This window comes from Cervus canadensis, chromosome 4, assembly GCF_019320065.1.
Source record: "Cervus canadensis isolate Bull #8, Minnesota chromosome 4, ASM1932006v1, whole genome shotgun sequence".
Classification (NCBI taxonomy): Eukaryota; Metazoa; Chordata; class Mammalia; order Artiodactyla; family Cervidae; genus Cervus; species Cervus canadensis.
The window spans coordinates 91,982,393-91,994,406 of NC_057389.1; the positions used below are offsets into that span (position 1 = coordinate 91,982,393).

General features: G+C 51.8%; 1 protein-coding gene and 1 pseudogene across 4 annotated transcripts; both read left to right on the top strand.

Moving 5' to 3' along the window:
• The first annotated feature begins 391 nt into the window (after positions 1 to 391).
• On the top strand, positions 392 to 620 carry LOC122440920 (annotated as a pseudogene).
• A 6,123-nt stretch (positions 621 to 6,743) lies between these two features.
• S1PR5 (sphingosine-1-phosphate receptor 5) lies at positions 6,744 to 11,338 on the top strand. 4 transcript variants are annotated; one of them, XM_043466667.1, is made up of 3 exons: positions 6,744 to 7,284; positions 7,542 to 7,954; positions 9,079 to 11,338. In XM_043466667.1, the coding sequence occupies exon 3, from the start codon at positions 9,097 to 9,099 to the stop codon at positions 10,291 to 10,293; it is 1,197 nt and encodes a 398-aa protein (XP_043322602.1). In that variant the 5' UTR covers positions 6,744 to 7,284; positions 7,542 to 7,954; positions 9,079 to 9,096; the 3' UTR covers positions 10,294 to 11,338. The 4 variants fall into 4 exon arrangements, with proteins under 4 accessions (XP_043322602.1, XP_043322603.1, XP_043322604.1 ...); XM_043466668.1 differs by having other exon boundaries at positions 7,542 to 7,891; XM_043466669.1 differs by having other exon boundaries at positions 7,784 to 7,954.
• The last annotated feature ends 676 nt before the right edge of the window (positions 11,339 to 12,014 follow it).

A 12,014-nucleotide genomic window follows, 5' to 3' on the forward strand; every position in this document is an offset into this window, starting at 1 on the left:
GTTGTTTAGTCAGTCAGTCACATCCAACTCTTTAAGACCCCATGGACTCTAGCCAGCAGGCTCCTCTGTCCAGGGGATTTCCCAGGCAAGAATACTAGAGTGGGTTGCCATTTCCTCCTCCAGGGGATCTTCCCTTCCCTTGGCCTGGGTTTAATCCTAGCAGTAACTGGGGACACATGTGCGGGAGGGTGAGGTCAGATTTCCCCATGGGCAGCTCACAAGGTCTGAAGTGAGCAGGTGAGAAAAGCATGGCTCTGCCCAATTTGTGCCCAGCACCTGGGGACAAGGTATTTCCCCCCTACCCCTGTCCCTACGAAGCTGCCTTCTCCTCCCCTCCTCCTCCCAACTCAAAGCCTCTTCTCAGAGCCTTTAAAAATCTTTAGCACTTTCGATGGCAGAGTCTGGGGAAGGGGCAGCAGGCACCATACTGGGCCGTAAAGGTGGCAAGAAGAAGCCCCGGAAGCAGCCCAGGAAGCAAGCCAAGGAGACGGACGAGGAAGATAAGACATTCAAGCAGAAACAGAAGGAGGAGCAGAAGAAACTGGAGGAGCTAAAAGCAAAGGCCTCTGGGAAAGGCCCCTCTGACCAGAGGTGAAATTAAGAAATTTGGCAAACAGTAAGCTGTTCCTTGTGTCTGAGGCAACGAAGACCCTTATTTCCATTCCTGTTTAAACATCTGGATTCCCTGCCATAATACCTGTTGCCACCTATAGTTAGAACGAAGTGTTGTCTTAGAACCTATTGTACATTTAAGAATAAACTTTGGTAAAAAAAAAATTAAAAAAACTTTAATAAGGACATTCATACAATAGTACTATTCAGTCATAAAACGAAACGAAAGAAAAAATAGCGAAACGAAGGGACTTCCCTGGTGGTTCAGTGGCTCCAGGCTCTGAGTGCAGGGGACCTGGGTTGGATCCCTGGTCAGGGAACTAGATCCCACATGCCTCAGCTAAGACTTGGCCCAGCAAATAAATAAGAATATAAACATTAAAAAAAAAAAAAAATCTTGCTCCTGACAGCACAGTCAGCCATTTCAAGTTCAAATGGCTTCAGTGGCCAGGCTGGCAATAGAAATATCCAAAGCCATCCAGCAGCGTGACCTGGGAGTATATATCCACCCAAGGATTTCTCAGGCAAATGCTTTTTATGTTTTTTTTTTTTTTTTTATTGAAGTATAGCTGATTTGAGCTTCCCTGGTGGTTCGGACTGTGAAGGATCTGCCTGCAATGGGGGAGATCTGGGTTCAATCCCTGGGTGAGGAAGATTCCCTTCGAGAAGGGAATGGCTACGAACTCCAGTACTCTTGCCTAGAGAATTCTATGGACAGAGGAGCCTGGGGGGCTACAGTCCATGGGGTCACAAAGAATCACAGACAACTGAGCAGCTAACATTTCACTTTCATAGCTGATTTATAATGTTGTGTTAGTTTCAGGCGTATAGCAAAGTGATTTAGTTATATCCATTCTTTTTCAGATTCTCTTCCCATACAGGTTATTACAGAATATTGAGTAGAATTCCCTGTGCTATACAGTAGGTCCTTGTTGATTATCTATTTTATCTAGTGTGTATATATTAATCCCAACTCTAATTTATCGCCCCTCCTTCTTTTGATTAATAAATTTTATTTTATTTTTTCCCATTTATTTTTCTTAGTTGGAGGCTAATTACTTTACAATATTGTAAAGTACATACATTGACATGAATCAGCCATGGATTTACATGTATTTCCCATCCCGATCCCCCCTCCCACCTAAATTTTATTTTTTATAGCAGTATTAGTTTCACAGCAAAATTGAGCAGAAAGTACAGAGATTTCCCCTACACACCCAGCTCTCCCTCTATGGACATCCCACACGACAGTAGTGTATTTTACCACTGGTGAATCTACATGACCCATGAACACATCATTATCACCCAAAGTGCATAGTGATGTGTTTTTTTTTTTCCTGCATCCCATGGCTTGTGGGATTTTACTTTCCCGACTAAGGATTAAACCTATGACCCCTGCAATGGAAGCTCTTTGTTCTAACCACTGGACCACCAAGGAAGCCCCTCATTATACTTTTCTTTTTTTTTTAAACATAGCAGGATTATATTTTAATACACAACCAAAATACAAAACACCACAGAAAACTGACAGCAATAAAATACGGTATTTCATTTGCACTACACTAAGACATTGACATAGCAAGGAAAATGAAAGAAAAAAAAAAAAACAGAGCAAAATGAAATAACACAAGAGATTGGTAAGGACTAAGCGAATATGAGATGACAGAACTGAACAGTTAACAGAAGAAAAGACCAATTTCTTTGTAACATCATCTTGCCAAAGAATAAAAATGTAACATTTATACAGTTTTAGGAAATATATCCACATAAACACTTGTAGATAAGATTGATGAAATCCTGTCTACATAATAGAGGAAAATCTATTTTACTTTGGACTCAAAACTATAAATGTTGGGTATCCTTAGTCTTCACAGTTTCACTGGAATTATTTCAACAAATTAGTTGGATAAATTTACAATTTATATATAAACAATGTTTACTGCATAGAAAAATCTATGGCTAGTATATACAGATCCCCTAAAATGCTGTGTTAACTGATCAATAAACCCACAGGATGTGCACAAAATTTCAACAATAATTAGGTAACATAGACAGAGGTGGCAGAATCACAGGAGGAAAAACAGCATTTAAAAAGTAAAATGTTAAAAAAAAATAAAAAGTAAAATGTTACACTTAAAATTTTCCATATCCTTTGAAATCTTGAAAATTGTGATTTTTTTTATGAATCAATTTTAAATTTCCCTGTGATAAATAAAAATTTTAAATATACGCACTAATACTTTTGGTAGCATTGAAATGAAGCGTTGACATTACAAGGTCCTGGGTATACTTTCCTTAATTGGAATTTTTCTGAAGAGTTGTTCCTTCTCCCTCATCTTAAAATAGATTCACTCATGTATTTAAATTAGTTTGGACTTGTGGTTATTTATTCTTTGGGTTATAATTCAATTCTATTGCTGTCTAGTTTGTTCAAATTGTTCCAGCTTTGGTCAGCAGGAGTTCTTTTCAGGTTGGTTCCTGTCTTTTTGGCTTTTTTTATTTTTCCACTTCTGGCTCTAGAAGATGCTCCAGTGTCCTTGTGCATTTTCTCTGCCCTCATCCTGGAAGCAGTCATTTCTCCAAGGAGCCCTGGCTCCTCCTACTGGAAAATGGTATTTAGAAACCAGATCTGGATGCTGAGTGTACTCATTGCTTCTAGGGTGTCATTGCTTCTGGACACATGGCAGACAGAGCTAGGAAATCTGTATACACTCAAACCTATATTTATTTTAAAAAAATTTTTATTGGAGTATAGCTGCATTACAGTGTTGTGTTAGTTTATGCTAACAGCAAAGTGAATCAGCTCTATGGATACATATATCTACTCCTTTTTGGATTTCCTTTCTATTTAGGTCACCACAGAGCCATTAAGTAGAGTTCCCTGTGCTATATCTATTATCTATTTTATACACAGTATCAATAGTGTATATATGTCAATTTCAACCTCACAATTCATCCCACCCACCCTTCCCCTGCCTTGGCATCCAGATGTTTGTTCTCCCCCTCGGTGTTTCTATTTCCACTTTGCAAATAGGTTCATCTCTAACTATTAAAGTAAACATTTCCTAATGATAACCCCATCTAGCACCACACTGCTTATTTGCAACTTCCTCTCCAACAGTATGAAAACTGGTTGTCAGTATCTACGATCTATGTGCTTATTTGTTCAATGCTAGTACATAGCTATTCCCAAATTAAGCTCTACCCCTGTGAGACACAAACTTGCTCGCCCGAGTCCAGTGTTTCTATACAGTTCAGACAGACATTTGAATGGGAAACATTGAAGCCAAGCAAACAAATCTTATAGTTGTCAGGCAGAGTTGGCCCTCTGACCTACAAGTTGAGACACCACCCCCTCCTCCTTGCAGAAACATGACTGCTCTGGTCTTTGGTCGTGGGAAAGTTGTCAGTTTGCAGCTCCCTGTAGCCACATTCAAGCCTCAGAATTCGTAGGTGGGAGATAGAGATGGGGGAATGGGAGGTCTTGCTGCAGCCCTCTGCCTCTCTGGATGGGTGAAGGTGTGAGGGGGCTATGGGAGGCATTTTGCTCTTTTAGAGCCGAGGCTACAGCTCAGGGAGAATGGGTACAGATTGGGTGGAGCAGCCCCTGTGGGTGACGGCCCTGGCAGCAGAACTGGCCGGGCAGGTGTGCCAGCCCAGGCATGCATCAGGCGGGCAGGCTGTGGCAGGGGTGCCCTTCCCTGGGAAGAGACCAGGCATGGGTGGGGGGCAGGGCGTGGGGCGGGCTGGGTTGGTGGTGGTACGTGGGGAGGGTGGGCCCTGAGCTGAACCCCTTCTAATTCCTCCTCGGGGATACAGTGGTGCCCAGAAGCACCTGTGCATGCATGCTGAGTCGCTTCAGTTGTGTCTGACTCTGTGGACTGTAGCCCGACCCTATAGACTGTAGCCCGCCAGGCTCTTCTGTCCATGGGATTCTCCAGGCAAAGAATACTGGAGTGGGTTGCCATGACTTCCTCCAGGGGATTTTCCCGACCCAGAGATTGAACTCACATCGCTTAAGTCTACCTGCATTGACAGATGGGTTCTTTCCCACTAGTGCCCCAGCCAACATTTATTGAACACTCACCTGTGTTTCGAAGCTCCATTCCATCCCTTCCTCCTTAAGGGCATCTCTCCAAGTGGAAACTGTCATTATCCATTTTACAAAAGAGCCCACCAAGGCTCCGAGGAGAGTGTCACTGGTCTGAAGTCCTAGATGACAAAGTAACTGAGCCTGGCTCCAGACTCCAAGCTCTTAATCTTTACTCAATGACTGGGCAGAAAGACAGACAAGGGCCCCTGCTTTCCTGGAGCTGGGCGTCCAGGGCAGAGATACAGGATGTACCAGATGAATCAGTAAATAATGAAGGTCATTTCAGACGGTACCAACTGCAGTGTGAGATTGGGGAGGAGGGGGACACAGACCAGAAGGCCTCTCTGAGGAAGTGACCGCCTGGGAAGGGCTGGGGGCAGGGTGTTCCAAGCACGCTGATCCCCAAGTGCCAAGATCTTAAAGAGTGTGAGGAACTGGTGTGGGTGGCGGGGAGACAGTGGGGCTGGAATAGGAAGAACGGAGATAGAAGGGGGAGAGACTGTGCCAGGCCTTGTGGGCCTTGAAGGCCTGGTATTTTTAGAATTTGGACTTTTACTCTGAGCCACATAGGGAGGTACGGGACCCTCTGGAGCAGAAGGCTGTGATCTTGTGGGATCTCATGCATGAGGTGGCACAAGTTGGGGGTGCTAGGCCGGGGACCGGGGCCGGAAGCCCCCCTCCACTGTATATAGGGCCCGTGGGAGGTGAGATTGCCACTTGGGAGGTGAGAAGCAGCCACATTCCCACCCTAGGGTGTGGCTTCCCCCTTGCAGAAGGGGGTCATTTATCATGCACATGGCCCTGACACTTTGGGGAATCTTCAGGGCTCATCCTCCAGGGCTTGGCGGGCGAGGCTGGGGGCTCCAGCACTCAAATCTTACCACAGCCACCCCATCCAACAACCATCTCCGCGCCCCCCCAACTCTGGCTTCCCTGGCTGCGTTGCCCCAGTGCCTAATCTGTTGGAGCAGGCAAAGAGAAGAGAAGTCACTCAGTTCTGCTGACTCTTTGCAACCCCATGGACTGCAGCCTACCAGGCTCCTTCATCCATGAGATTTTCCAGGCAAGAGTACAGGAGTGGGTTGCCATTTCCTTCTCCAGGGGATCTTCCCAACCCAGGTCTCCCACGTTGCAGGCAGATGCTTTACCTTCTGACCCACCAGGGAAGGAGCAGGGAAGAGTGGTTCTATTTGTAGGCACTGGGATCCCTAAGAGGCGACAGGAGGGTGCGACCTAGCCTGGGTGCCCCAAGGGGTCTCTCTCCCAGGGAGGCGCCCCTCTGACCCATCTGATCCATCCGCTGATCGTCTCTGGACCGCCCTCACCCCACCGGATGCCGAGACCGACAGAACCTGAGGCGGCCGGTGCAAAGGGCACAGTCCTAGCGAAGGTCGCAGCAGCCAGGCCCAGCCCCCTCTTCCCGGCTGTGGCCTCTGATCAGAGGTAGCTTCCCAGCCTGGAAGCTCCTGGGAAGTGGGGGTGGCGGGTGCGGGGCCAGCTGGGACTGGCCCATTGGAGGCCTGGGAGAGGCGTGGGAGAGACACAGACGGCCAAAGACTAAGAGGCGACTGAGAGAGAGACACAGAGACGGGGAGAAACACAGACGGAGAGACCCCGAGAAATCAGAAGGCAGACACACGCGGAGAAAGTGAGGGAGACAGTCATTCATTCACTCACTCACTCCGCGGCTGCTTACTGGGCACGGGCTTGGGTCCAGGCAGTGCCCGGAGCAGACGCAAATCTCTGCCCCTGTGGGGCTGACTGTCTGGTGGGGACACAGCCCAGAAACCTGATAACCGAGTAAATCACGTTGTCGAGAGTGATAAGGGCGAGAGATACGGGGTGGGAGAAGCGGGACGACCAGGGGGAATTACGAGCCAGATTCTTTTTATCTGGGGAGGAGAAGATTCCCACCAGCATCTGGACTGCGCCTGACCCTCCCCCACCCGCCCCAAACTGGGGATGGGAGAGGGGAAGGGGGGTGGGGCCTGCGCCCGGAAGCCGACGGCTCTATCTGTTGGGGGCGGGGGGAGGGAAATTGAGGCTAAGGCTGCTAAAGACCCCTCTTAACCCGGGTTGCCGGGGTTCCTCCGCCTACTGGACGTCCTTGGGGTGCAGCCCAGGAGGTTCAATCAGAAGGAAGGTGGTAAAAGGGGAGGGTTCAGTGCCCAGGGCACAGAGGGGACCCCTCTATTAGGGGGGAAAGAAGCGCAGGCTGCGGCCGCCAGGGCTGAAGAACCCTCCCCCTGTTCGTGTCTCCGGATCCACCCACCGCGACGGAGCGTCCCTGGGAGGGCCGCCCGGGCCCCGAGGGGGGAGCCGAGGGCTGGCTAGTGCCAGTCGGCGCCGAGGGCGCGTTCCGTTGCCGCGGCGGGTGGTACAGGCTGGCAGACACGCGCTGGCAGCCGCGGGCTGGCAGCCCGTACCCCAAGAGGAGGAGGGGGCAACTGCTGGCGATCGCCAGCGCTCTGCCTTGGGGGCCGCCCCCTCGCCTGCCCCCAGCCCCGCCTCCCGAACAGGGGCCGCTGTCTCCGCTCCCGGCCGCGCGACTGTCGAGCGCGCACTACCTGGGCGCAGGGGTGAGTGTCCACCACTGGGTCCTTTCGCGCGCGGGGCTTGTCCCGGCCCGGGGGTGGGAGTTTCCCTGGCCACCATCCTTGTCCCCTTGGCTCGGATTTCTCGGGCCTTTCCCGAAGGTTCTTGGAAGGGGAAAACCTGAGATTTCGGGACTGGATGCGGGGACGCGGGATGGGGGTGGAAGGCACCCGAAATCCCCCCACCTCGTCCTCTCCCAGCCACACCACTGCAGGTTTCGCTACCCCACCCTTGTCTCCAGGCAAAAGGAGGAGAGGCTGGAGGTACACAGACTGCGAGCCACTGCGCAGTGTCCCCCGCGCAGCGAGTGTGACCCTGGGGTGACCCTCATCTGCGTGTATTTGGTGTCCCCTTCCCCCCAGCATGGCTGAGTCCGTGACTCGCTGTGAGTCTGTATTTGCGCCTGGTTCCCTGTGTGCAACTCAAGCCGTCTGGAAGGCATTTGTTTCTGCCCTGTCCAATTAAATCCGTTCCCCTCCCTAGGCCCTGGTTTTCTCGTCTGTTCAGTGGGGCTTCCGTGACTGTGTCTCAGTTTCTGCGTGGATGTGTTTGTGTGGAGCATGAAAATCTTTGTGTCTGCTTCTCTGCGAGGTACTTCGTCTGAGCCTCAGTTTCCTCGTCTGTAAATTGGAGTTAAGGGGAGAGCTGCCCAGGGTATGTTAGCGCGAAGTCACAGTTGGGAGGTATTATTATACTTTAATGACGTGTATGTCCCTCTGCAAGAGTCTATGAGAGGTGAATTCCGTCTGCTGCCCTCGGGCTCTGGCCCTGCAAAATGGGTGGAGTTTTCTCTGCTTTCTCACTGGGGTTTTGCAGCGAATGAAGCGGGGAGTTCACAGGAAAAAAACCTCTATGCAGCGAGGTGTGTAGATTGTGGGGTTCTGGATCCCAGGGGGTGGGTGGAGGTTGTGAAATTGTGGCCTGTGAGACTAGGCATAAGATCCTGTCTGTGTGGGGGGGAATTTGTATGTCTCTTTCAGTGTCCCCTTGTCCATGTGTGAATGTACTTCCTTTTTTTAAAATTTATTTTTGTGCTTTCTTTTAAAAAAGTATTTTTATGTATTCTTGGCTGTGCTGGGTCTTTGTTGTTGCCTGAGCTTTTCTCTAGTTGCACCCACTGGGGATTACTCTCTAGATGCCCGGCTCGGACTTCTCCTTGCCTGGGTTCTTTTGTTGCAGAACACGGGCTCTAGGGCGCTGGGTTTTCAGTAGTTGCGGTGGGTGGGCTCAGTAGTTGTGAGGCACAGGCTCAGTTGCTCTGCGGCCTGTGGGGTCCTCCCGGAGTAGGGATTGAACCTTTGTCTCCTGCACTGGCAGGCGGTGGATTCTTATCCACTGGACCATCAGGGAAGGCCTGAACGTACTTTCATGGTTCCGTGAGAGGGTGTAACTGCGCATTTTGCCCTAGTTTGTGACTATCTGTGCACATGTCCTTGTCGATGGGTCACTGTATTTGTCCCTTTCTCTGTGTGGGTGTTTCTGTTTTTGACTAAGATGCCTCTGGATATCCGTGCCTGTGTGTGAATTATTAATGTCCCTTTCACGTGGGACTCTGTTAACCCTGTCCCCTCGTGATATGATTTGTCTGTTTGTGTCGGCCTGTCTCCATGGACACCCCCCCTTCTATCCCAAATTCCCTTTGGGCCCCGGCGTGCGTGTAGGGTAGGGAGTAAGGGGTTAGAACCCCCTTCCCAGGTCAGGCGCCATCTATGCCTGCCTTCGCAGGCCGCAGGGAATGGTGAGCATCAGGCCTGACATTGCTCCCAACCTCTCCGCAGCCTTGGGGCGGGCGGCCCATGGAGCCGAGGCTGCTGCGGGCCGCGCAGGAGAGCGAGGTCATCGTCCAGCATTACAACTACACCGGCAAGCTCCGCGGTGCGCGCTACCAGCCAGGCGCGGGACTGCGTGCAGACGCCGTCGTGTGCCTGGTCGTGTGCGCGCTCATAGTGTTGGAGAACTTAGCCGTGCTGGTCGTGCTCGGACGCCACCCGCGCTTCCATGCGCCCATGTTCCTGCTTCTGGGCAGCCTCACGCTGTCCGACCTGCTGGCCGGCGCCGCCTATGCCGCCAACATCCTGCTGTCGGGACCGCTCACGCTGCGTTTGTCGCCCGCGCTCTGGTTCGCTCGTGAGGGCGGCGTCTTCGTGGCGCTCTCCGCGTCCGTGCTGAGCCTCTTGGCCATTGCACTCGAGCGCCTGCTCACCATGGAGCGTCGGGGACCCGCGCCCGCCGCCCGTCGGGGGCGCACGTTGGCGCTGGCGGCCGCCGCCTGGGGCTTGTCGCTGCTCCTCGGACTACTGCCGGCGCTCGGCTGGAATTGTCTGGGCCGTCTGGAGGCCTGCTCAACGGTCCTGCCGCTCTACGCCAAGGCCTACGTGCTCTTCTGTGTGCTCGCCTTTCTTGGCATCCTGGCTGCCATCTGTGCGCTCTACGCGCGGATCTACTGCCAGGTGCGTTCCAAAGCGCGGCGCCTACGGGCGCACCCCAGGACTGGCGAGGGCGCCTCGATGCGCGCCCGCCACACACCGCGCTCCTTGGCGCTGTTGCGCACGCTCAGCGTGGTGCTCGTGGCCTTCGTGGCTTGTTGGGGCCCCCTCTTCCTGCTGCTCTTGCTGGATGTGGCGTGCCCGGCGCGCGCCTGCCCTGTGCTCCTGCAAGCGGACCCCTTCCTGGGCCTGGCCATGGCCAACTCGCTCCTGAACCCGCTTATCTACACGTTCACCAACCGCGACCTGCGTCACGCGCTCCTACGCCTCGTCTGCTGCAGCCCGGGCCCCTGCTGCCGAGACCCAGGTGCCTCCCGGCGGTCCGGGAGCGCCCCTGGGGCTTCGGGCGACCTGCACCGCTGGCTGCCTCCCGGCCTGGATGGGAGCTCCAGCCGCTCCGAGCGCTTCTCGCCCCAGCGGGATGGGTTAGAGACCAGCGGTTCCACCGGCTGCCCTGGTGCACCCACGGTCGCTGGGACCCTGGTAACCCCACCAGCTACAGACTGACGCCCTTTGAGTGCCATTGCTCTCCCTCAGAGCTCTTTTGCAGACTTTCTTTTTAAATAAAGGAATTTATAGGAAAAAGCAGCCAAAGATGAAGATGGTGGAGGCAGAAAAGACCTAGGAAAATATATTTTATTGACGCTAAACTCCACAGCAATGAACAAAACAGACAAAAATCCCTGCTTTTGTCGAACTGATGTTCTTGTGTCGGACTCAGAGATGATACCAGAGTGAAGAAGCGTGGAGATGATTCCGGTGACAATACAGTGATGCGATGGTGGTCAGGTGATGCCTTTTGAAGAGGTGGTAAGATGTTATGGGAGCTGAGGTGGTTATTATCCTGGAAACTTTAATTTTTGGCATGTGGGATCTTAGTTCCTTAATCTGGAATGAACCCACAACCCCTGCAGTGGAAGCAGGGAGTCCTAACTATGAACTGCTAGGGAATTCCCTGTCCTGGGAACTTCTGAAGGAAGAGCATTTCAGAATGGGGGAACAGCAGGTGCAAAGGTCCTAAGGCTAGAATATGCCTGTGTGTTCTCTCAAAAGCAAAGATCCTAGTGCCCCTGGAGCAAGGATGGAAAGGCAGAGAAGAAACAAAGATAGGAAAATAATGGGGCGGGTGGGGCAAACCCTTACAGACCCAGGGGAGAAACTTCTTTTGCTCTGAATGGAGTAGTACTCCTGGAAGGTTCTAGGCAGAGGAAGGACTTAATCAGGCTCAGGTATTTACACATGCCTCTGCCCTCTGTAGAGGGTGAAGCCAGGAGAACTGGGTGATGGTAACTGCCTAGGGGAGTGATGACAAAGACTGGGATGGTATGGGTTCTCCACAGACTTCGGAGGAATTGGACAGAATTATTGAGGAATTGGGTGTGGGGGAGAAAGGAGTCAAGGACAGGTGTTCACCTTTAGAGGAGAGGCCAAAGACGGAGCACCCCAAAACTTGACTCTAGGAGACTCAGCCTGTTCCTCTGTGAAACAAGATTTTTTTGAAAGTGGTATCAGATCCTTCATAAAAGAATAAAAATATAATTGAATAATAAGAGTAATTACAGTTGATTTTACCCTTGGTGGCTCAGATGGCAAAGAATCTGCCTGCAATGTGGGAGACCTGGGTTCGATCCCTGGGTTGGGAAGATCCCCTGGAGGAGGGCATGGCAACCCACTCCAGTGTTCTTCTTGCCTGGAGAATCCCCATGGACAGAGGAACCTGGTGGGCTGCAGTCCATGGGGTCACAAAGAGTTGGACACAACTGACCGACTAAGCACAGCACAGTTACTCCCATAGTGTTCTAGGCCTGCGGCATGCCTTTTTCTCACTCCCATTTGACGGATGAGGAGACTCCAAGAACTGAGTATTTTGTCCTATTTTCTGAGCCAGGATATTAGCCGAGGAGGTTAGGCTCCAGGGTTCCAGGAGGTGCAGTCTGTTAAGCCCAAACCGACACTTTGTTCAAGGGTCTGCCTTTTCGGCCAGGGGCGATATTAGAGCCCCGGCTGTGCCCGTGAAAGGTTCCAGGCGTCCTGACCACAGTTCCCAGCTGTCTTGGGCTCCCAGCTGTCTCCAGGCACATTCCTAACCTCAGTGTGGAGAGGCAGGCTGGAGAGGGGGCAGGGTGGGTTTGGGGAAAGGGCCTGTGGCTTCGGGTTCAGATTGTGGCACACCACTTGCTGGGACACAGCGGAGCTGCAGGCAGCTGAAAAGTACGCGGTGTACAGCG

Bases quoted from the DNA above. Each gene is read 5' to 3' on its own strand.
- S1PR5 (XM_043466667.1), top strand. From the start codon at position 9,097: ATGGAGCCGAGGCTGCTGCGGGCCGCGCAGGAGAGCGAGGTCATCGTC.